Here is a 25,474-nt window from a genome sequence, read left to right as displayed (position 1 = left end):
CCCCGGCCCCCTGCTTGTGGTTGGAGCTGCAGGAGCTGGGAGCCAAATGGAGTGGAACCACCACGTCGCCGGAGATGAGCGTGCCCACGCCACCACCGGTGGTGGACTGCTGGGCTCCAACGCTGTCCCCCAGTAGGGACGCAGGGTCTGGAGCCCCTGTCACTGGACATGCACGCCAGGCACCCCCGAGGGTCACCGGGCCCTGTGGAGGACGTGCTAATCCATGCTCAGGGGCGACTGAGGACTTCTCTGCCCCTAAGACTCTTCCGCCATTTAAAGATGCTGCGGTGGCGGAGCTCTCTTCAGCCCGTGTCAGGGCCTGGTTCCCAGCAAAGATATGGCGCAGGATGTGCGCCATGGAACTTTCCTTGACCCCTTCTAATGCATATCTCAGGAGGGAGATGTACTCCTGGGTCCTGGACAATGAGAACACTCGGGGCCCAGAAACATTTCAAGCATCCCGGAGGCTCCACGGCTGTGGAGTTCCTTGTTGCCAGCAAAACATCAGCCATCAGGAGATGGCCCGGCATATCCTTAAAAAATGGATAACTGGGACTGTTGTGTGCTGTTGCGCAGCATGGGGACTGTTCCGCGTCCCCTCGGGGTAAAATACCTGACTCTTGATGCAGCGGGGTTGTGTGGACGTGCTGTTCGCAAAGGAAGTCTGTTTAAAAGTATTGTTGAAAAATATTTAAAAATGCATCATGAAGCAGTATGATAATGATGCGCAGTTTGATAAGATTGTAGGAATGATGTCCGTGAAGTAACGGGGATAGTGACTAGTAGTGTTGAGCATTCCGATACTGCAAATATCGGGTATCGACCGATATTCGCTGTATCGGAATTCCGATACCGAGTACCGATATTTTTTCTATATCGGATACCGGAATCGGAAGTTCCCATAATGCTATGAGCCACTGTTGTGGCTGTGATTGGCTGCTGAAATGATGTCATCATGATGTGCGGTCTGTGCGCATCATGATGCGCGGTCTGTGCCGACTGCGGGGGGTCTGTGCCGACTGTCGGGGGTCTGTACGGGCCTCTCGGGGGTCTGTACAGGCCTGTCGGGGGGGCCTGTGCCGGCTGTCGGTGGTCTGTACGGGCCTCTCGGGGGCCTGTGCCGGCTGCTGGTGTTCTGTACGGGCCTCTCAGGGGTCTGTACAGGCCTGTCGGGAGCCTGTGCCGGCTGCCGGTGGTCTGTACAGGCGTCTCGGGGGCCTGTGCCGGCTGCCGGGGGCCTGTGCCGGCTGCCGGTGGTCTGTGCGGGCCTGCCGGGGGTCTTGTGTGTGTGCAGGCATCGTCCGATGGGACTACAAGTCCCATCGGGCGATGCCTGCTACACTGACAGTGATTGATACATTAGCCAATGATGGGACAGTAGTAGTCCCATCATCCGGCTAATGTGTTGAATGTAAAAAAAAACAAAACATACTACATACATACTACATTCATACAACATACATACTTACTACATACATGCTACATATATACTACATTCATACAACATACATACTTACTACATACATGCTACATATATACTACATTCATACAACATACATACATACTACATTCATGCTACATGTATACTACATTCATACAACATACATACATACTACATACATGCTACATGTATACTACATTCATACAACATACATACATACTACATATATACTACATTCATACAACATACATACATACTACATACATACTTCATATATGCTACATTCATACAACATACATACATACTACATACATGCTACATATATACTACATTCATACAACAAACATACTTACTACATACATGCTACATATATACTACATTCATACAACATACATACATACTACATATATACTACATTCATACAACATACATACATACTACATACATTCTTCATATATACTACATTCATATAACATACATACATACTACATACTACATACATACTACATATATACTACATTCATACATACATACATACTACATACTACATGTATACTACATTCATACATACTACATACATAGCACATACTACATACATACAACATGCTACAGACATACAACATATATACATACATAGAACATGCAACAGACATACAACATACATACATACTACATACTGCATACATACTACATACATACTGCATACAATACATTCATACATTCATGCAATACATACATATAGACATACAGTACATATAACATAGAGTACATACTCACCATCACTTGTCACTTTGTTCCCCGAAGCCAGTGTCATTCTCACTGTAAAAAATATGAAAATAGCAAACAAACAATATACTCCCTGATCCGCAGAAATCCACGCGTGTGTGTCCCACGCCGATCTCCCGTGGAGAACAGCAGCATCAGCTGATGCGACCGCTCTCTGCGGGGCACCAGGAATCCAGAGACGGGAGGTAGGTATCCTTCCGCACTGTATTCCTCCGCCACTGTAAAAAAATAGTCCCTAGTCTCACTTTTGGCATTGCTGTGTGAGAAAGTTCCCATGCAGCTTTTGCCATAAAGTGAGACCAGGGACTATTTTTTTTTTACTGTGGCGGAGGAATACAGTGCTTGGATTTCTGCGGATCAGGGAGTATATTGTTTGTTTGTTATTTTCATATTTTTCCACAGATGACTCTGGCTTCGGGGATCAAAGTGACAAGTGATGGTGAGTATGTACTCTATGTTATATGTACTGTATGTCTATATGTATGTATTGTATGAATTTATGAATGTATTGTATGCAGTATGTATGTAGTATGTATGCAGTATGTAGTATGTATGTATGTTGTATGTCTGTAGCATGTTGTATGTATGTAGTATGTATGTATGTATGTTGTATGTCTGTAGTATGCAGTATGTATGTAGTATGTATGTATGTTGTATGTCTATAGCATGTTGTATATATGTAGTATGTATGTATGTATGTTGTATGTCTGTAGCATGTTGTATGTATGTAGTATGTACTATGTATGCAGTATGTATGTAGTATGTGTTGTATGAATGTAGTATACATGTAGTATGTAGTATGTATGTAGTATGTATGTATGTTGTATGAATGTAGTATATATGTAGCATGTATGCAGTATGTATGTAGTATGAATGTAGTATATATGAAGCATGTATGTAGTATGTATGTATGCTGTATGAATGTAGCATGTATGTAGTATGTATGTATGTTGTATGAATGTAGTATATATGTAGCATGTATGTAGTATGTATGTTGCATGAATGTAGTATATATATATAGCATTTATGTAGTTTGTAGTATGTATGTATGTTGTATGAATGTAGTATAAATGTAGCATGTATGTAGTATGTATGTATGCTGTATGAATGTAGTATATGTGTAGCATGTATGTAGTATGTAGTAGGTATGTATGTTGTATGAATGTAGTATATATGTAGCATGTATGTAGTATGTATGTTGTATGAATGTAGCATATATGTAGTATGTATGTATGTTGTATGAATGTAGTATATATGTAGCATGTATGTAGTATGTATGAATGTTGTATGAATGTAGTATGTATGTAGTATGTTTTTTTTTTTACATTCAACATATTAGCCGGATGATGGGACTACTACTGTCCCATCATTGGCTAATGTGTCAATCACTGTCATTGTAGCAGGCATCGCCCGATGGGACTTGTAGTCCCATCGGATGATGCCTGCACACACACACACACAAGACCCCCGGCAGGCCCGCACAGACCACCGGCAGCCGGCACAGGCCCCCGAGAGGCCCGTACAGACCACCGGCAGCCGACACAGGCCCCCGGCAGGCCCGCACAGACCACCGGCAGCCGGCACAGGCCCCCGAGAGGCCCGTACAAACCACCGGCAGCCGGCACAGGCCCCCAACAGGTCTGTACAGACCCCCGAGAGGCCCGCACAGGCCCCGGCCGCACACACAGACACACACAGTGTCTGCCCATGCACCGCCCACACTCTTCCCCCCTCCCGAACAGGATGTACAGTGAAGAAAGGGTTTTTTTTAATTCCGATATTTCTGTCCCATTGACTTGAATGGGACTTCCGGGATCGGAATCGGCGATACCCGATACTTTTTTGTATCGGGCCAATCCAATCCGATCCGATATTTCTGCATATCGGATGGTATCGCTCAACACTAGTGACTAGTTTAAATGGTTAAAACTAAGAGGGAAAAAAATGTTTTGGTAATGTTTGGAATATTGCATAATGAGATTGGTAGATATAGGTAACAGAACTTGTGAATAGTTTAAGCATAGTATGATAACTAATGTAGAATGTTGTAGGAATAGGGTCAATGTTATACCCATCAAAACGTAGTACATGTTGCAACTATGTATAATATGTATAGTTGATTTAAAATGTTATTTGAAAAAATGAAAATGTTCAACAGGTCCCGGGTACTCAGAGTGAAGAGAAAAACGCCGACCATGACTATTTGATTTGACAGGACAAAAGAGACAGATGAGATTGAAACAGACAATGGTCCCTATGTCAGATCCCCAGTACCACAAAAAACCCCAAAAGAAAAGGAGGAAGCCTGACGATAACCTGGTAGGTTAGGGCCTCAGTCATTGCGCTCCAAATTGTAAGATGTTACAGAAGGGGAGAAAAGTGGGGGGTACGCACCCGTAGAGTAGTCCGGGTGGTCCTGACCCAACCTGAAGGAATTGTCATAGTGGCGTATGCGCTGGCGAGTAAGCCGTAAGCTACTCGGAGCATGATTGCTCCCGATTTGGTTCAGCCCCCCCGCGTTTCGCGGGCCTGGCTCAACAACTGGTCCGACAGGAGAAGGTGGGGAAGCTTCAGAACGACAAAGAGAGGGAGCGAGATTGTCAAGGACGACAATGGACAAAGGAAGAGGCGTGTAGGGGAAGTGGACTGACGTACGGACCTGTCTGCAGTGGGAAGGTAAAGGTATAGTGTGCTTTAGGTGGACTGTTGCATTTATAGATTGGAGACAGCTGGAGAAGGGAAAGATGGGTGTAGTACTGCAGTTTGGCCGCAAGATGGGAGTAGGGAGCAGTGAGAGCAGGGCTTAACATCAGCTTATGGCTACGAAAACGCACAGTCATGGGGGGTGGGGTTACAGGAACTCTAGAGGGGAATTCCCAGTGAGAGAGGGGATATAAGAGGGGAGAGAGAGTTCCAGAATGGACAGTCTAGAGTGGGGAGCTCAGAAGAGAAGACTAAAGGAAGAAACAGGAGAAGCTCCAGGAAGGACTGTTGAGGAAGACGGTCAGGGGGGGTGACCCTGACAGGAGAAGCCGCAGACGGAGAGAGAGCCTGGGGGTACCACAAGACTGATGGACTCGGGCAGGCGAAGCGCTGTGGTGGTAGGCCTAAGGCAGCCACAATGAAGGAGCCGCGAGGGATGTCATAGAGGAGAGGAGGCAAGTGAAGGTACCCGGGCCTGTGTGCGGAGTTGAGCAGCTGCTGTGTGGTGCTGCGGGTCGAGAGAGTATGACCAATAAAGAGGACCTGTTCGACGCACCTTGGACTCTGACTCAAGTCTGTTCGCGGCGAAGAAAGGGGTCACCTCCCAGTCGGCACACGTACTACACAGCCTCTCAACCATGTGCATGGTGGAGTTCCACTTTGTTGCAACGTCTATGATTAGGTGGTGCTTAGGGAGATTGAGTGATCTCTGCAGCCTCTGCATACGACTGGAGTCTACGGGCGAGCGACGGATGTGCGAGCACAGTCTTCACACCTTATGGAGCAGGGCTGTTAACTCCGGATAATTATTTAGGAAGCACTGCACCACCAGGTTCAAGGTGTGAGCCAGACAAGGTATGTGTCTGAGCTTTGCAAGGGCTATGGCCGCCACAAAATTACGGCCGTTATCACTGACTACCTTGCCTGGCTCAAGATGTAGACTGCCCAGCTATGACTCAGTTTCTCGCTGCCAGTACCTTTGCGGTGTGTCTGTTATTGCCCAAAGACATCATCTTTAATACAGCCTGCTGACGCTTACCACTAGCTGTTCGATAGTGGGACACCTCGTGTGCAACACTGGCAGCTGCGGATGGAGTGCTCGTGCGACTGCGCTCTGTCGACGAGCTTTCGCTTCTGGAGAAGGAGGAGGGTCGAACGCCTACAGCCAACTGTTTCCTATACCGTGAGCTAGGCAGCACTGTTCCACCGCCGCTGTCCCCTGTGGAGCCTGCATCCACCACATTAACCCAGTGCGCAGTGATGGACACGTAACGGCCCTGGCCATGTCTACTGGCCCATGCATCTGTTGTGAGGTGCACCCTTCCACTCACGGATTGTTTGAGTGCATGGACAATGCGGTCTTTCACATGCAGGTGGAGGGCAGGGATGGCTTTTCTAGAAAAGAAGTGCCGACTGGGTAGGTCATAGCGTGGGACAGCATAGGTCATGAGCTCTCGGAACGCTGCGCTTTCAACCAAACAGAAGGGCATCATCTCTAATGAGATCAGTTTGGCAATGTAGGTGGGTCGCCCCTCACACCCAGGGCAGCGGGGTACTCGGTACCGGGCCGGTGTCAGGGGGATGTGTCACAGCAGCGGTGATCCGGTCCGTGGCCCTGGGCGCCCAATATCAATGGCGGTGATGTCAATAGTGTTATAGTTTAATTGAATAGTTTGTGACACCACCCATGGTGTTTGGCAAGTAAGATGTTGAGCCAACGCTGCATGCAGATCCACTGGGACTGATGGTGTGGTGCAGCAAAGATGGTGTAGCTCCCCACAGGTGGAGCTGTAGTCCCAGGGCAGTGTAGGTGCAATGGATGAGGAGAGGCACAGAATGGTATAGATGCTGGTACCCAGATGTAGCGGTGCTGAAGGTGTTAGCGACGAATGAATGGAGGACAACAGGGCTTGTAGTTTCAAAGCTTTACTCACAGTTCGTGGTACCCACTGGTGCCCGCCTCCGTGCCGTGTCCTCCGGGGTAGAGACTCAATCAACCTCCCGTGCAAGTCAGGGTTCTCCTCTCCAACACTCCGCCAACATGTGCCTTTCCTGAATGACTCCTCTATTGTGCCTTTTAATGTGAAGAGCTCCAGTACCGTAGTTCTCTGGAATTCCTCCTGTCAGATGTTCCTCGAACCTTACTTGTATGACAGACAGCTGTAGCCTCTATCGGGGACTCCTCTCAGAGTCCTGGCTCGCAAATCGGTTGCTGTTGTGTCCCAAGTCTTTGATGGGAGTAGTGCATTTACAGCCAACTACTCCACCGCTGTCTGCTGCAGAACCATAAGTGTCCATACAACCTCAGGGACCGGGCCCCGGCCTTGCGCTGAGAACCTATAGGCAGGGTTCTTCTTCCAATCCACAACTCCTCTCTGTTCTCTTACTCCTTCGTTCCGCGCTGTTCCTTCTCTCTCTTATGGAAGCTTAGGTTGCAGGTCTACGTCTTTCTCCTTCCCTTCTCTTTCCCGTGCCAGCTGGCTCAGATCACTGAGGCAGCTGCAGCACTCTCTCTTCTATCTCTCTTCTAGGGAGCTCGTTCCACTAAGACCAGTCCTCGGCCTCGCTTGACTGACTGCCTTCCTCCGCCTTGAGCTCCCCTCAGGCTGACCTCCTGTCAGCCTGCCCTCTCACTGGCCTCTGCCAGACTGAACTGCAATTCTCCACTTTCCCTCTCATTTATACTAACTCCACCCACCTCGGAGCACATCTCGTGTTATGAAGCAGGGTTCCACGAAGGGTGCTCTGCTACCCCCAGCCTGAAGCTGCTGGGAGGATCTACTGAACTATCCTGTGTGTGGGATGCAGGTGTTGGAGTGTGGAAAGGAGTTCCCAACTTACCTAGTTGGTGGGGCACTACACCTTAGGAGAAGGTGCAGTACCTCTGTGGCGACTGAGCCTTAGGGGCGCCACATAGGCGTTTAAAGCCAGTGTACGCGGATGATAGGATGAGTACTTTCTTGTCCTACTCAGAGTGTCTGCTAGGGTGAGCTGGACTTGAGAGCTGCATATGGGGGAACTAGTGGTGGACCTGACGGACTGAGAGGGGGTTGGTGATGGTGATAGTGGTGGTGCTGGCCTAGATTCAGTCTTTCGTTGCAAAAACATTGTGATTCCCTGACTGCTTTGGCCTTGCGACGACACCTCAACATTTCTTGCTGGTGGTGTGCTTACCAGTCGGCTTACAGTGACGGAAGCGATGGAGCGTTGCTGGCTACCTTCAGTCGGAGCAGGTGCACATGTGCTACCTGAGGTTTTGTAGTCTGTCCACGCTTGCAAGTGCATGGTGATTAAATGTCTAAGCATGCGACTGGTATTCAAATTTCGGATATTTTTCCCTCGGCTAAAGGTCCTTCCACACTTCTTACAGATAACCTTTGCCTCATCAATAGGATTTTGGTCAAAAAAGTGCCACACTGCAATCTTCCTACTATGGTATAAATTTTCAGGGTTTGCACTCTGTGCTAATTTGACCCTCTGGGCAAGCTGTCCTGCAACTCTTTTTGTTTTTTTACCACGTTTTTGGACAGCTACGGGCCTGCCAGATAACCGCTGCTGCGATGTCGATGCCTGCTGCGGATCCTTCTCCTCTTCTGAGCTATTGTCAGCGGCACCCTCTTCCCCCAATGGATGCCAATCCGGGTCAACAACTGGGTCATCCATCACCTCCTCTTCAATTTCAGCTGCACCTTCCTCTGTGTCACCGTGTAAGGTGGTATAGTATGCGGGAAGGGGCACCTGAGTTTCATCAGGGTCAGATTCTGGCTCAGTAGACTGCGAGGGCAATGTAGTGCTCTGGGTCAATGTACCAGCAGAATTATCTAGCAGTGGCTGTGCATCAGTGCACTCCATGTCAGATTCATCTTGGACTGGGGAATTCAGGATTTGACTTGGTAACCCAGGCATGGTATGTGAAAAGAGCTCCATGGAGTAATCAGAAGTGTGACCTGCCGCATCCTTCACTTTTGGTGGGGGTGAAGGACTCAAGGAAAGGTGTTGTTCCTGACCAGCAGCCTGCACTGATGACTCGGTGCTGGCATTTTTGGACACTTCAGAAGAGGAGGCGATAGAGCTGGAGGCTGTTTCTGCCATGTAAGCCAAAACCTGTTCCTGATGCTCCGGCTTTAAAAGCGGTTTACCTACTCCCAGAAAAGGGAACCTTCCAGGCCTTCTTGAGCCAGATGATGATGCAGGATCAACACCTCCTGCCTTAACTGCTGTTGTGCTTTTGGCATAACCAGCAGATGCACAACCACCATCATCAGTACCAGCAGCCCACCACCCACGTCTGTGGCCTCTTCCACCAAACTTCCTCATGTTAGGGAAAATGCACCAAAAATACCAGCAGATATATGGTACTGTATGAGGAGCATACACCTGTACACAGTGTAGGGAAAAATTTAAATCTCGGTATTTATTTCAGTAGTCACAGACAGACGCTCTCCCAGTATGTATTTGACCGTTATCCAAACAGCAGATATACGGTACTGTATCAGAAATGTACAACTGTATAAAATGCAGAGGAAAATTTAAATCTCCTTTTATACATTCCCTTAGTCACACACAGACACTCTCCCAGTATGTATTTGACCGTAATCCAAATAGCAGATGTATGGTACTGTATCAGAAAAGTACAGCTGTATACAGTGTAGGGGAAAATTTAAATCTCCATTTATATATTCCCTTAGTCACACACAGATGCTCTCCTAGTATGTATTTGACCGTAATCCAAACAGATGTACGGTACTGTATCAGAAACGTACAGCTATATAAAGTGTAGGGGAAAATTTAAATCTCCTTTAATATATTCCCTTAGTCACACACAGACCCTCTCCCAGTATGTATTTGACCGTAATCCAAACAGCAGATGTACCGTACTGTATCAAAAATGTACAGCTGAATACAGTGTAGGGGAAAATTTAAATATCCTTTTATATATTCCCTTAGTCACACACAGACGCTCTCCCAGTATGTATTTGACCATAATCCAAACAGCAGATATACAGTACTGTATCAGAAATGAACAGCTGTATACAGTGTAGGGGAAAATTTAAATCTCGGAATTTATTTCCGTAGTCACACACAGACGCTCTCTCAGTATGTATTTGACCGTAATCCAAACAGCAGATATACGGTAATGTATCAGAAACGTACAGCTGTATAAAGTGTAGGGGAAAATGTAAATCTCCTTTTATATATTCCCGTAGTCACACACAGACGCTCTCCCAGTATGTATTTGACCGTAATCCAAACAGCAAATATACAGTACTGTATCAGAAGCGTACAGCTTTATACAGTGTAGGGGAAAAATTAAATTTCCGTTTTTATTTCCGGAGTCACACAAAGACGCTCTCCCAGTATGCATTTGACCGTAATCCAAACAGCAGATATACGGCACTGTATCAGAAGCGTACAGCTGTATACAGTGTAGGGGAAAATTTAAATCTCCTTTTATATATTCCCTTAGTCACACACAGACGCTGTCTCAGTATGGATTTGACCGTAATCCAAACAGCAGATATACAGTACTGTATCCGAAGCGGACAGCTGAATACGGTGTAGGGGAAAATTTAAATCTCCGTTTATTTATTTCCAGAGTCACACACAGATAGTCAGCATGTATTTGTCCGTGATACCAGCCGGTACACAGTAGTATGTGAGGAGCGTACAGCTCTATACGGTGTATGGAAAAATTAAAATCTCAGTATATATTTCCGGAGTCACAGACAGACACTGTCTCAGTATCGATTTGACCGTAATCCAAATAGCAGATATATGGTACTGTATCAGAAGTGGACAGCTGAATATGGTGTAGGGGAAAATTTAAATCTCTGTATATTTATTTCCGGAGTCACACACAGATAGCCAGCATGTATTTGTCCGTGATAGCAGCTGGTACACGGTAGTTTGTGAGGAGCGTACAGCTCTATACGGTGTGGGAAAAAATTAACGCTCGGTAACTGTGTACAAAAAATAATAAAAGTATGAGTTCTGTGTAAAAAGCAGTCTGCACAGCAGTGTGCACACAGCAATGCAGCTATCAGGTAGCCTAATAAGGCAGCCTAATAACCAGCGCTGCTGCACGCAAGAAACTCCTCCCCTGTCACTGTACAGCACAGTTTCTATCAGCAGAAGCACAGATTCTTTTTTCTTTCCTGCCTATCTTTTTTTCTTTTTTGCCTAACACTCTCCCTATTGAGAAACAGCGGCAACAACCTCTCCCTATGCTAAGATTGGCAGAAGTAAAATGGCGGACGGCAGACAGGGCTTTTATAGCCACTGTGACGCCACACAAATCAAGCCAATCACTGCAATGCCCTTCTCTAAGATGGCGGTGACCGCTGCCCATGTCATCGCGTTGCCCACAGTGTGCGTCCTTGCTCATTGGCTGAGAAAAGGTGCCTGTAAGCATTATGGGAAACGCAACTTTGGCGCTCGGGTCAGCGACCGCTTGGCCGACCTCACTCTATGGTCGGGTTTCGAAACCTTTGGCGAAACTTTGGCGAATGTCGGCGACTTTTGAATCTGACCGACCTGTTTCGCTCAACTCTAGTTATACAGAACCGTGAGGTCTTATAGTAATAGTGCCCCACCTTTGCCATCCTTATAATAATAATTATAATAATTATTATACAGCCTTCTGCACCTCCTTATAGTCATACAGCCTCCTACTCCTCCTTATACTAATAATTACCCTGGTGCGCTTTATAGTAATAATGCTGCCTCTTAGCCTGCTTATAGTAATAATGTTCTCCTGTACTCCCATCTATTTATTATTTATTGTGCTTACTTATACAGCATCATCGTATTCCACAGCGCATTACAGATATTGTCATCCATGTCCTGCTTGGGGCTCACAATCTGAATTCCCTATCAATATGTCTTTAGAGTGTGAGACGAAACCTACACAAACACAGGGAGAACATGCAAACTCCTTGCCAATGTTGAACTTGGTGGGATTTGCACACAGGATCCCAGCGGTGAAAAGCTTCAGTGATAACCACTGAGTCACTGTGCTGCCATCTGCCTCCTAATAGTAATAATGCCCCGAACCTCCTCCTTGTGCCTCTATACCGTAATAATGCTCCCTGTGTTCATACTTATAGTAATAATTGCCTCTGCTCCTATCTGCCTATTTATAGTAATATTGTCCCCTTGGGCCTCTTTATAGTAATAATGCCCCATGTGGCTCTCTGAAGTAAGAATGCCCTCTGTGTCTCCTTATACAGTTGAAGCAAAACTATGCAACCGACATCGTAAACTAGGCTTATTATGATCAACATTTACAAACTTTTTGCTGCTTGCAATAAACCAACCAATAAACTTCATTATAGCAATAGTGCCTCCCTGTGCTTTGAAATAGTAAAAGTTCCCCATTTGTCTTTCTACAGTATTAATGTCCCCTTGTGCCTCCTTAGAGTAATACAGCCACTCTATAGTATTAATGTCCCCAGTGACTCCTTAGAGTAATACAGTCACCCTTTAGTATTAATGTCCCCCTATGCCTCCTTAGCATAATACAGCCATCCTATAGTATAAATGTCCCCCTGTGCCTCCTTTGAGTAATACAGCAGCTCATTTACCAATGGTTCTCAGCCTTTATGGTAGCTTCTTGGCACCATCCAGTTTGAAAACTATTTATCCCCAGACATGGATTACGGCATGGGACATAAAGATGGACAGGTGAGGAATATTGTTGTGTTTTTTTCATTTTTGTTTTATTACAGTAGACAAGGGCTTCAATGGAATTAGGCGTTAGGTGAGTATAAGTGTTTGATATTTTTAAATAAAAAAGTTAGTGTTTTGTTTTGATATCAAATAAAGGACTTTATTCTGGCTGTGTCTTTATTTACAATACAACTATAGGATTAGTAATTTATAGGTGTCTTATAGGTGTCTCCACATCTAAGCTGTGGGCCTGATGTCACCTGACAATACAAAGGTGTCATCAACCCCAAAACTATGAACCTCACTTGACCTGTAGAGCCTGGCCTTTTTTGGGTTGCTGTGAGCTGCTATTTTTAGACCGGGGGGGGTCAATATCAATGGCCCCTTACCAACCTGAGAATACCAGCTCCTAGCTGTCTACTTTAGCAAGGCCGGTTGTCCAAAATGGGGGAGCCCCACGACAGTTTTTCAAATTATTTATTTAAGTAATGTGATGCAGTAACCTCTGTTACAGCTAGGGGGCGCTGTGTGTGCGCTTCAGGATACGCTTGGAGGCATAATTATGATGGTGAATTAAGGACTGGCATTATTGTAAATGTCCAGTATGTGTCACATAGGTCCTCTGCGCTGTAAGCTGAAAATGATATGGTTATGCTGGGACTTATAGTTCCACAAGTTTGTTGTGTTTATTTAAAGGGGGTTTATAGGGTTAGTCATAGAGCTGGGCGGGAATTGAATAACCACACATGCACCGCCCATCCATGGGGGTGGTTATGTAGGTAGGGTGACCGACAGGGGGGTGGTCCGTTACTGCCCGCAGACAGACTCGAGACAGAGACAGGATCGTGTCCAACAGGTCTTTTTTATTGATCGTACTTTCCACGACCCGCAGCTCCACACAACAGCTGCTCGACAGACTCCGCAACTTTACACAGCAGCTGCTCGACTAACTCCACAGCTTCACACAGCAGCTTCTCGACTGACTCTGCAGCTCCACACTACAACTGCTCGACTTCGCAAACAGGCCCGGGTACCTTCACTTTCTTCCTTTCGCCAATTAACGTCCCACGCGGCTCTTCCACTGTGGTTGCCCTAGGCCTACCACCACAGTGTTTTACCAGTCCGAATCCGTTCATTTTCTAGTACCACAGTCTGTCTCTATCTGCGGCCCTTCCTGTCAGGGCCACCCCCCCGTGACCTTTTTTCACTGTCAGTCCCCTCCAGAGCTTCTTGTCTGTCCTCTCTCCTCAGCAGACCTTCCTGTCTACTGCGCTCCTCTCACTGACTGACCTTTCCAGAACCTTCTCTCAGCCTTTTATCCATCCCGTTCAGGTAACCCCGCCCCCCATAACTTGAAAGTTTCTTTAGCCAATGGCAGTTGTTCAGTCCTATCCTCGCACTCTCCACTGCCTTCTAATGGTCAAACTCCAATATTGCACTCTTCCTCTTTATCTCCAGCTGTTTCCCATCTTTCCCTCTAACAGTCCACACACAATACACTACACCTCTGCCTTCCCACTGCAAACAGGTCCGCCCGTCAGTCCACCTTCCCTACACTTACAACCATATAATGTGACTGAGGTCTGGTCACATGGTCAGAGTGTGTGTACCTGAATGGTTCAGGGTGCAAGGTCCTGGAAGGTCTGTGTTGGAAGATCCTGGGAGTAGGATCAGATTCCTGAAGCACGTGGTGAAACCTTGGTACCGGTGGCCTGGGTGTTGGACGAATGTCCTGAATAGCACCCGGACAGGCCACGTGTGTTTGAGGAGTCTGTGAAGGCACTGCGTTTGGGGGAGCTACCTTCCATCTGAGGATTTGGACTGTCAGTAGTGCACGGGGCGCATGAACGGTGATCCCAGTTCGGCAGCTTCCCCAGGAACCAGGACTGACAGGCGGTTAGTCTGTGGAGCAGGAGCTCCTGAGAGGTAACCCCGGGCATGGGGAAAGAACTGTGTGCACTGGATAAGGTCAGTTATTGAACTGTGCAGTCACCCGGTGACTGGAGAAAGACAGGCGTGACTAGTGAATGCTTGGTAAAGCTTATGTGATAAAGTAATGGACTATGTGTACGCCGGTAATGTGCAACCTGGCTTAATGGCACAGTTTATGGCACTTAAATAAACCTATGGACTATTTTTTGTGAAAAACCCGTGCCTGACTACGTTAATCCGCTGCCAAGCGAGTGTTCCCCAACACATACCGTAGGCGTTGCGCCACAGTAATTACAAAATTAAAAACACCGCATGGGGACCCCTCTATTCTTGATAATCAGCCTTGCTAATTCTCACAACTGAGGGTTGCAGCCCCAGTTGTCAGTTTTGCCTGGCTGGTCATCAGAAATACAGGGGAACCCACTCTGGATTTTTCATTTACTTATTTATAGTGCAGTTGGCGGGTGATGAATATTTCCATCAGCCGCCGCTTGCTCTCACTATTATTAGTAGCAGCAGCCATAGGCTGATAGGAGTAGTAGTACCATCAGCCGCCGCCTGCTCTCACTCTTATCACTTGAATATAACTCTCAACATTCTACCCTGCTCGCGCTGATCGCCAGCAGAGCGGGGGACAATGATGAGAGCTGTCTTCAGCACCCAACGCCGGGGAACAGCATTTACTGTATCGTTGTTTCTCAGGTGCCGGTACATGTCACACTAAGGACATCCATATGCACGTGTGCGGGATGTCTTGCGGCCCATACTGCGGACATGTCAACATATTTTGCTGGCTGACACACTTTCTATAGAAACACAATGACATGGGCATTTGAATGGGTCTACGTGTGTATCTGTCTCCTGTACGTGTGAAAATTGTCACCACATGTATGGGACACACTGACATCTGAAAGAGGTAAAATAGAACCACCCTATAGTATTAATGCCCCCCTGTGCCACCTTATAATTATACCATCCCCACCACAGTAATAATGCCTCCACTGTGCCTGGCAAAGAATAACAAACTAATTCTTACCTAACCGCGCTCCCACGACGAGTACTTACAGTATGTGCTGCTACATTGCGGACTCCGGCCTAGTACTGGTGGCACAATGGATCACTTCTTAGTCTTGTGCATTCACATCTCTGTCTGCCAGCAGTGTCTCTGATCAGTGCTCTATGAGCCATTTCTGACTGGTTTGATTTCTTGAGCCTTATAATGTCACTTATGCTATTTCTTTCTTTCAGATACCGCCTCCTGAGATGTTTGAGGACCTCATCAAATTTTCCTTTCACACTGATGTGTTTGAGAAGAACATTGGTTACTTAAGATTTGATATGTTTGCCGACTGTGAGATTCTTCACCAAGTATCAGATCTTTTAGTAGAACATGTTTGGAGGAAAGTTGTTGATACAGATGCCTTAATCATTGACTTGAGGTAGGTTGGCTAGTCCGGTTTGTTCAGAATTTGCTTAGTATTTCAGTCCTCCAAGACATCTCCTAGTGTTCAAGTTTAATCTTCTAGGACAGAGGACAGAGCTATAACTATGGTAGGTTTTACTTTAAAAGCACTACTCAGTGTATAAGGGTATGTGCACACACTTAGTATTTACTGCAAACACCAGAGTGTTGGTAGGAAAAACGTTGCATAAAATGTACCTGTTTTTTGCCTCGTTCTTGATACATTATTACTTGCTTTTTTTCTTCATTTGAATGGATGATAAATGCTGCAAAAAATCTGAAAGAATTGATATGCTGCTGAATGATAAAGGTTCAAGTCTACAAAGAAATAATTAGCAGCATGTGCATGAGATTTCAGAAATCTCATTAGACTCAGTTCCCACCCCCCAAAATGCAATTTGCGTAACTTGGATTGACAGCAACATATCTACTATACGGTACACATACAGTGCCTTGCGAAAGTATTCGGCCCCCTGGAACTTTTCAACCTTTTCCTACATATCATACTTCAAACATAAAGATACCAAATGTAAATTTTTGGTGAAGAATCAACAACAAGTGGAACATGATTGTGAAGTTGAACGAAATGTATTGGTTATTTTACATTTTTGTGGAAATTCAAAAACTGAAAAGTGGGGCGTGCAATATTATTCTGCCCCTTTATTTTCAGTGCAGCAAACTCACTCCAGAAGGTCATTGTGGATCTCTGAATGATCCAATGTTGTCCTAAATGACTAATGATGATAAATATAATCCACCTGTGTGTAATCAAGTCTCCGTATAAATACACCTGCTCTGTGATAGTCTCAGGGTTCTGTTTGATGCACAGAGAGCATCATGAAGTCCAAGGAACACAACAGGCAGGTCCGTGATACTGTTGTGGAGAAGTTTAAAGCTGAAGTTGGATACAAAATGATTTCCAAAACTTTAAACATCCCAAGGAGCACTGTGCAAGTGATCATATTGCAAACTGAATATTGAAAACTGAATTTCCACAAAAATTTAAAATAACCAATGAATTTCGTTCAACTTCATAATTGTGTTCCACTTGTTGTTGATTCTTCACCAAAAATTTACATTTGGTATCTTTATGTTTGAAGCATGATATGTGGGAAAAGGTTGAAAATTTCCAGGGAGCCGAATACTTTCGCAACGCACTGTAAATAGTACAAATAGGTTGTGTACACATTAGCTCAGCTGCTGGGGGAGCAGAATGTGCAGTCACCCGGGGCTCCATGCTCTGAAGGGTCTACCCATAGCTACGCTACTTTTAACCATATTGAAGTGTGCACCATGCCAATACAGTTAAACTCTGCGTCAAAGCACAATCTCCCTGTACTGTCAATGATGGCATCAGGCCACACGGCCATCATGGGGGCCCCAGTCCATAATCGAAAGTTCAACTGTCTTGGCATCCTGAATGCTGATAGAGTTGAAAGCAATGATAAAAGAGCTAGTAACCTCCATCATTCTTCCTTGGGGTCTGACGTCTCAGCGCAGTAGGTGCGATGACGTTACTACATGGTACCCATTGTGCTGAGGTTTGCAGCGTTTCAGAATGGAGTAACCTGGGAACGAGGAGAAGAGATAAGTATTGTATTATTTGTTTTAAATCAGCGTGAACATTGTGGTGGCCATAATACTGTACGGAAGACAATGGGGAGTGTATTATATTGTATGGAGGACTGTGGGATGTGCATTATACTATATGGAGGTCTATGGGGTGCATTATACTATATGGAGGATTGTGGGGAGTGCATTATACTAAATGGAGGACTGTGGGATTCATTATTCTATATGGAGGACTGTGGGGTACATTATAATATATGGAGGATTATGGGGAGTGCATTATACTATATGGAGGACTATGGGATTCATTATTCTATATGGAGGACTATGGGGTACATTATACTATATGGAGGACTTTGGGGAGTGCACTATACTATATGGAAGGCTATAGGGAGTGCAGTATAATATATGGAAGACTACAGGGAGTGCAGTGTACTATATGGAGGATTATGGAAAGTGTTATACTATATGGAAGGCAATGTGGGGGCTATTATAATATTCGGAGGTGTATGTGGGAGACTTTATACTGTATACAAGCAATTATACAGTGTGAAGGTTTTTTGGGACCATCACACTGTGTGGAGCGTAATGTTGGCGCAATTATACAGTGAATATAAAACAATCCAGGTCACCGATCAGGAGGACATCATGACGCTCGGAGCACGGAACCGCCGTGTCTTGGCGTATAGAATTCCAATGAAGAGAAAATACAGCTCAATGATGAAGTGAAAACACAATTCTTTATTCACTCAGATTTTTACAAAAATAGAGGATAAAATTCAGCATCGTATGTAAGTATCAGACATAGCGATATCGCTGCTGCGTCACAAAATCGGTGACGCTTTGTGTAAAGGCCCCTTATGTTATGTGAAATTCACATTCTTGATTTTAATCATGTCTGTCTTCACCTGTCAGTTATTTGTGTCAATTAGTTATGCTAATTGTTTTTTACTGGTGTGTTTTTTGGACTTCAGTATAAAAGTGCTTTGTTAAAAAATGCTTGTTTTCATGACTAAGGGTGCTGTGACACCTGAAACGCGTTGATAGCGCAACTTTTTGTCCGTACTATGCTGAATTTTATCCTCTATTTTTGCAAAAATCTGAATGAATAAAGAATTGACGCCCCCCCGAGGAAGCTGCACTATAGCCGCGAAACGTGCGATGGGGTTCCAGGCCAGCACATTTGTCATACTTTGCCGTGATGGGTACATTATTTCAGATTATTTGAGCTTCTTCTCATGCATACCTAGCACTGGCTAATATTTATCATTTCTCAGGCACAGTTACCTCCTAATTTTACCACTCATATTGCCCTCTATTTGATTGTGAGTTGTATGAGTCGATTCTTTGTGGTCGTATTTTTTGTGTGGCTGCTCTTGGCATGATGAGTTCCATATAGGTCACTAGGCACATGTATTGCGTTGGGACTTTATCATGCTGATATCAGCCACACTTATCTATAATAATAAATGACCTAAGCAGCTTCCGGTTGTAACAACTTCCGTCCAGTTGTAACCGGTGACGTCACCGCACACCTCTTTCCATGTTTACCCTCAACACACATACTCCTCTCACCTTTCACCATCTCCACTCACTCTTTCACTCCACATACGACCCTATCTCTCACTCCGTCTCTCATACTCACGCCGTCATCGCCGCTGCTCCACGATCCCCGACATCTTCTTCCGCCGGCGCCATCCTGGATCCAGACGTCCTCCACGCCGGCGACATGTTCTTGCGGCGACGCTATTTTGGATCGGCGAAATCCCGCGATACTCAAGATGGCGTCGCCGCAAGAACATGTCGCCGGCGTGGACAACGTCTGGATCCAGGATGGCGCCGGCGGAAGAAGATGTCGGGGATCGTGGAGCAGCGGCGATGACGGCGTGAGTATGAGAGACGGAGTGAGAGAAGGGGTCGTATGTGGAGTGAAAGAGTGAGTGGAGATGGTGAAAGGTGAGAGGAGTGTGTGTGTTGAGGGTTAACAAGGCAAGAGGTGTGATGCTATCGCATCCTCCCGATGCTATAGCATCGGGCCATAATCTAGTTTCTACATAAAGAGACACTTTTTTGGGCAACGCATAACCAATTCTATCAATAATGGAGGATTAACTTTGCCACTCTCTGGATGCATGAAAAGCTCCATTACATGGACACACACGCTCTGTTTCCAATATCCCTGGATTGGCTATCCTTTTAGACATTCAGATTTACGACAATGTCCTTCTGCAGCTGTTCCTAACTTGATGGAACTCATACAGGTATTCTTAGCATATGTACCTTGTTGAGGGTTTTACCCCCTCTTTCTGCGGCATATCATTTATATTGCTGCAGTACGACATTGCTGAGTTAAAACATTTGGGCAACGTACAATAATTTATGTAAAATTCAGTCACAAAGAATTTTACTCAGTATCCATATATGCATTAATAATAATAATAATAATAATAATCTTTATTTATATAGCGCCAACATATTCCGCAGCGCTTTACAGTTTAACAGTTTCAAAACACAAGTCATAAGTAACAACGTTAACAATACAATAATTAAAGCAAAATAAGACGAAATAAGACGACCCTGCTCGTGAGAGCTTACAATCTACAATGAGGTGAGGGAGATACAAAGTACAGGTGTGTATTTACAATGGTGTGTTTACAATGAAGGTCCAGCCATCTTGCGGGAGTGAAGGATGGATGGAGATAGTGAATGGGCTACACACGCACACTTACACAGAGAATGACTTTGATTAGTGAATGTGATAGGCCGCTCTGAACAGGTGTGTTTTGTGGGAGCGCCTAAAACTATGCAAATTGTGGATAGTCCTGATTTCTTGGGGTAGAGCATTCCAGAGGATAGGAGCAGCACGGGAGAAGTCTTGGAGTCGGGAGTGGGAGGTACGGATTAGTGCAGAGGTTAGTCGAAAGTCATTTGCAGAGCGCAGCGATCGGCTAGGCCGATAGACAGAAATGAGAGAAGAGATGTAAGGGGGTGCCGCACTGTGGAGAGCTTTGTGGGTGAGAACAAGTACTTTGAATTGGATCCTATAATGAATGGGCAGCCAATGTAAGGACTGGCGAAGAGCGGACGCGTCCGAGTACCGATTAGCCAGATGGACGATCCTGGCCGCTGCATTAAGTATGGACTGGAGAGGGGATAGTCGAGTGACGGGGAGGCCAATTAATAGAGCGTTGCAGTAATCCAGGCGAGAGTGGATCAGTGCAACAGTGAGGGTTTTTGTTGTTTCCATAGTGAGAAAAGGGCGGATTCTAGAGATGTTCTTTAGGTGTAAGCGGCAAGAGCGGGCAAGGGATTGTATATGGGATGTGAAGGAGAGATTGGTGTCAAACATAACACCCAGACAGCGCGCCTGCTGCCGGGGTGTTATTGTGGTACCACCCACGGAGAGGGAAATGTCAGATTTAGGGAGGTTAGTAGATGGCGGGAGCAGAAGAAGTTCAGTTTTGGAGAGGTTGAGTTTCAGATAGAGAGCGGACATGATATTGGAGACTGCGGACAGACAGTCACTGGCGTTCTGTAGTACAGCGGGGGTAAGGTCGGGGGAAGACGTGTATAGTTGTGTGTCATCAGCATAAAGATGGTACTGAAAGCCAAATCTGCTGATGGTCTGTCCAATTGGGGCCGTGTAGAGAGAGAAAAGAAGGGGGCCAAGGACTGAGCCCTGAGGTACCCCGACAGCAAGAGGAAGAGGAGATGACGTGGAGCCAGAGAACAAAACACTGAAGGAGCGGTCAGAGAGATAGGAAGAGAACCAGGAGAGAGCAGTGTCCTTAATGCCTAGTGACTGGAGCCTAGAGAGTAGGAGATGGTGGTCAACAGTATCGAAAGCTGCAGATAGGTCAAGAAGAATGAGCAGAGAGTGGTCCATTACGTTTTGCTGTCAGAAGGTCATTGGTCACTTTGATGAGTGCAGTTTCAGTCGAATGTAGGGGGCGGAAGCCGGACTGTGAAGGGTCTAGAAGGGAGTGAATGGAGAGGTAACGGGTAAGGCGGGAGTAAACTAGGCGTTCCAAAAGTTTAGAGATGAAGGGGAGATTGGAGACTGGTCTGTAGTTGTTTGTGCAGGATGGGTCTAGAGCAGGTTTCTTTAGTAATGGAGTAACGATGGCGTGTTTGAAGGAGGATGGGAAAATGCCCGAGGAGAGGGAGAGATTAAAGATTGTAGTTAGGTGGGTTGTGACGACTGGAGAGAGAGACTGGAGGAGATGTGAGGGAATGGGGTCGGTAGTGCATGTAGTCGGACGAGAAGAAGAGAGGAGTCTGGAGACTTCTTCTTCTGTGATGGGATCAAATGTGGAGAGTGAGCCAGGGGAGATGCAGGAAGGGATGGGAGTCACAGCACTTGGTGGTTGGGAGCAGATTTCTTGATGGATATTATCTATTTTTTCTGTAAAGTGGGAGGCCAGGTCATCAGCACAAATGTCTGTGATAGGGGCTTGTGCTTTTGGCCTGAGGAGGGAGTGAAAAGTGTCAAAAAGTTTCTTGGGGTTGTTGGCTAGTGAGGAGATCAGGGTGGTGAAGTAGGTCTGTTTGGCAAGGTGAAGGGCAGCGTTATAGGTTCTTAACATAAATTTGAAGTGGATGAAGTCTTCTGGTGTGCAGGTTTTTCTCCATAGGCGTTCAGCACTCCTGGAGCATCGCTGGAGAAGTTGAGTTTGCGATGTGAGCCAGGGCTGTTCTACTCTGCGTTTGGAGGTTCTAAGGGTGAGGGGAGCTACTTGGTCAAGGGTGCTTCTAAGAGTGTCATTGTAGTGATGAACAGCCAGATTAGGACAGGAAAGAGAGGAGATTGGGGACAGAGATGAGTGTAGGGAATCTGAAAGTGTCTGAGGGTTAATAGCTTGTAGATTATTGACTGTGTGGTAGGTAGGAATGAGCTGAGGTGGGCGAGGATTTGTGAGCATGAAGGAGAGAATGATGTGGTCAGAGAGTCGAAGCGGTGAGTTATTTAGGTGGGAGATTGAACAGAGCCGGCAGAAGACCAGATCAAGGGTGTTACCGTCCTTATGTGTCTCAGAGGTTGAAAGCTGTGAGAGGCCTAGAGAGGTGGTTAGTGATAGAAGCTGGGATGCAGATGTGGAATTAGGGCTGTTAATGGGGATGTTGAAGTCTCCCAGGATGAGGGTTGGTAGATCTGAGGACATGAAGTGTGGCAGCCAGGCTGAAAAGTGGTCAAGGAAGTGGGTGGGTGAGCCTGGGGGCCGGTATATGACTGCTACCCTGAGGGAGAGGGGACGGAAGAGCCTGATGGTGTGGACCTCAAAAGAAGGGAATAAGAGTGATGGGACTGGGGGGATGACATGGAAAGTGCATTGTGGGGACAGGAGTATGCCAACTCCACCACCAGGTCTGTTTGTGGGTCTCGGGGAGTGAGAGAATTGTAAGCCACCGTAGGAAATGGCAGCAGGAGAGACAGTGTCAGAATCCTGAATCCAGGTTTCAGTGAGGGCCAACAGATTAAGAGAGTTGTTCAGAAAGTAGTTGTGTAGGAAAGGAAGCTTGTTACAAGCAGACCGTGGATTCCAGAGGGCACAATTAAAAGATTGAGATGAGGGAGTGCAAGTAATGTTAATCAGATTATTGTGGTTTCGATATGAGGTAGGGTAGGGGTTGAGGTTGGGGGATGGTGGACCAGGGTTGGGGGAGATGTCCCCTGAAATCAGTAGGAGAAGGAAGATAAAGAGCCAATAGTTGTTGGAATTGCAAGTAGTTTTTTTCTGCGATGTGTTTGGGCAAGATGGGCTGAGGTTTCTCAGGAAGGTGAGGAGTGCGTGGGAGCTGTACATGGGAGAAGGAAGTATAGAGGGGCTGATGTGTATGAGTCGTGATGGAGGGGGGATAGGGTGATGAATGTGGATGGCAAGGGAACACAGGAGGATAAAAATAAAGCACATGGTTAAAGGGGAAGGCAAAGTGTGGGTTACCTGACTCCTGCCCTGACTAACTGCCATGTATAACTGCCGTTTTGCTGGATGCTTAGCTTCTGTGATGCTTTGCTTATGGGATGCTTGCGTGCTGCACCCCACACTTGCGTGCTTCCCCTTAGCAACTACTACATATATAGGCCACACTACAGGGTCAGGAGAGAGGGATTGTGGGAGCTGGTTGGGTATAATTTGGCAGCTGGGGCCAGCACACCAGGGGATGGTTAGATGATCAAAGGCACTAGACCAAGATGTGGCAATATGCTATAGCACCTTCCACCTGATAAGATCTTTGTTTGCTCTTATGTTTTGGAACCAAAATATAGTATCTGACCTACTTACATTCTAGTAGGATTGTCTATTTGAGATTTTTTTGATTACACATCAGTGCTGACCTGTTTTTCGATTGGTTCAGGGTTACCTTATTATTAGATGCCTCATTTAAATACATTTTAAACTTGTCGTGTTTCTGTTTCATGTGCCTTCTTTTTTGGAATAATAAAAAATTGACTTCATTTAACCCCTTACTGCCATCAGACGTACTATCCCGTCTATGTGCCCTGGAACTTAATTCCCAGGGACGGGATAGTACGTCATAGCGATCAGTGGCGCCGACGTGGTGAGCGCCGCTGATCGCGGCTGGGTGTCAGCTGATTATCACAGCTGACACCCGGAACAATGTGTCAGGGGCGGTCACGGACCGCCCCCGACACGTTAACCCCTTGCATACCGCGATCAAACATGATCGCGGAGTACCGGGGGGTTAAAGGGAAGCATCGGCAGGGAGGGGGCTCGCTCCGTGCTTCCCTGAGCCCCCCACGGCAGCGCAATGTGCAGCGCTACTGCGGGGGGCTCTTTCCCTACAGGCCCCTGGATCCAAGATGGCGACGGGGACCTTCGGGGGCCTTTGGGGAGCTGACTTCCTCACTGCCTGCGCTTGCAGAGATGGGGAAGTCTGCAGCAGTGCCTGTGACAGATCTCTGATCTGTCACAGTGATCTGTGATGTGACAGATCAGCGATCTGTCACAGGACAGTGATGTCCCCCATGGGACAATGTAATAAAGTTTAAAAAAAAAAAAAAAAGTGTAAAAATAATTTTTAAAAAATCGCTAAATAAATTAGTAAAAAAAAAAAATATTCCCCAATAAATTCTTTTTTTGAAAATAAAAAAAACCAAAACAATAAAAGTACACATATTTGGTATTGCTGCGTCCGTAACGACCCGCCCTATAAAACTGTCCCATTAGTTAACCCCTTTAACGAACCCCTTAAAAAATAAAAATAAAAAAGAAGCAAAAAAAATTATTTATTATCATACCACCGAACAAAAAGTGCAATAACGCATGATCAAAAAGACGCATATAAATATCTATGGTACCGCTGAAAATGTCAGCTTGTCCCGCAAAAAACGAGCCACCATACAGCATCATCCGCGAAAAAATTAAAAAGTTATAGCTCACAGAATAAAGCGATGCAAAACTAATTTTTTATATAAAATAGTTTTCATTGCATAAAACTGACAAAGCATAAAAAAACAACCTAAATGAGGTATCGCTGTAACCATACTGACCCGAAGAATAAAACCGCTTTATCAATTTTACCGCACGAGGAATGTTGTAAACGCACCCCCCCAAAAGAAATTCATGAAACGCTGGTTTTAGTTCATTCTGCGTCCCAAAAATCGGAATAAAAAGCGATCAAAAAATGTCACGTGCCCGAAAATGGTACCAATAAAAACATCAACTCGTCCCGCAAAAAATATGACCTCACATGACTCGGTGAGTCAAAATACGGAAAAATTATAGCTCTCAATATGTGGTGATGCAAAAACTATTTTTACAATAAAAAGCGTCTTTTAGCGTGCGACAGCTGCCAAACATAAAAACCGCCATAAATAGTAAATCAAACCCCCCGTTATCACCCCCTTAATTAGGGAAAAATAATAAAATTAAAAAAATGTATTTATTTCC

At 45.7% G+C, this 25,474-nt stretch overlaps 1 protein-coding gene across 1 annotated transcript in view; it reads left to right on the top strand.

Annotated features, from left to right (window-relative positions):
* Nucleotides 1-25,474, top strand: part of RBP3 (retinol binding protein 3) — a 57,457-nt gene that overhangs the window by 19,123 nt on the left and 12,860 nt on the right. Inside the window, exon 2 of the mRNA XM_073588558.1 lies at nt 15,779-15,969. Coding sequence (XP_073444659.1) covers nt 15,779-15,969 — 191 coding nt within the window. The remainder of the gene's footprint in view (nt 1-15,778; nt 15,970-25,474) is intronic.

This window comes from Dendrobates tinctorius, unplaced genomic scaffold, assembly GCF_039654945.1.
Source record: "Dendrobates tinctorius isolate UK_male_01 unplaced genomic scaffold, ASM3965494v1 ptg000103l, whole genome shotgun sequence".
Taxonomy (NCBI): Eukaryota; Metazoa; Chordata; class Amphibia; order Anura; family Dendrobatidae; genus Dendrobates; species Dendrobates tinctorius.
The sequence above is the reverse complement of the archived record's forward strand: the minus strand, read 5'-3'. Positions and strand labels throughout refer to the sequence as shown.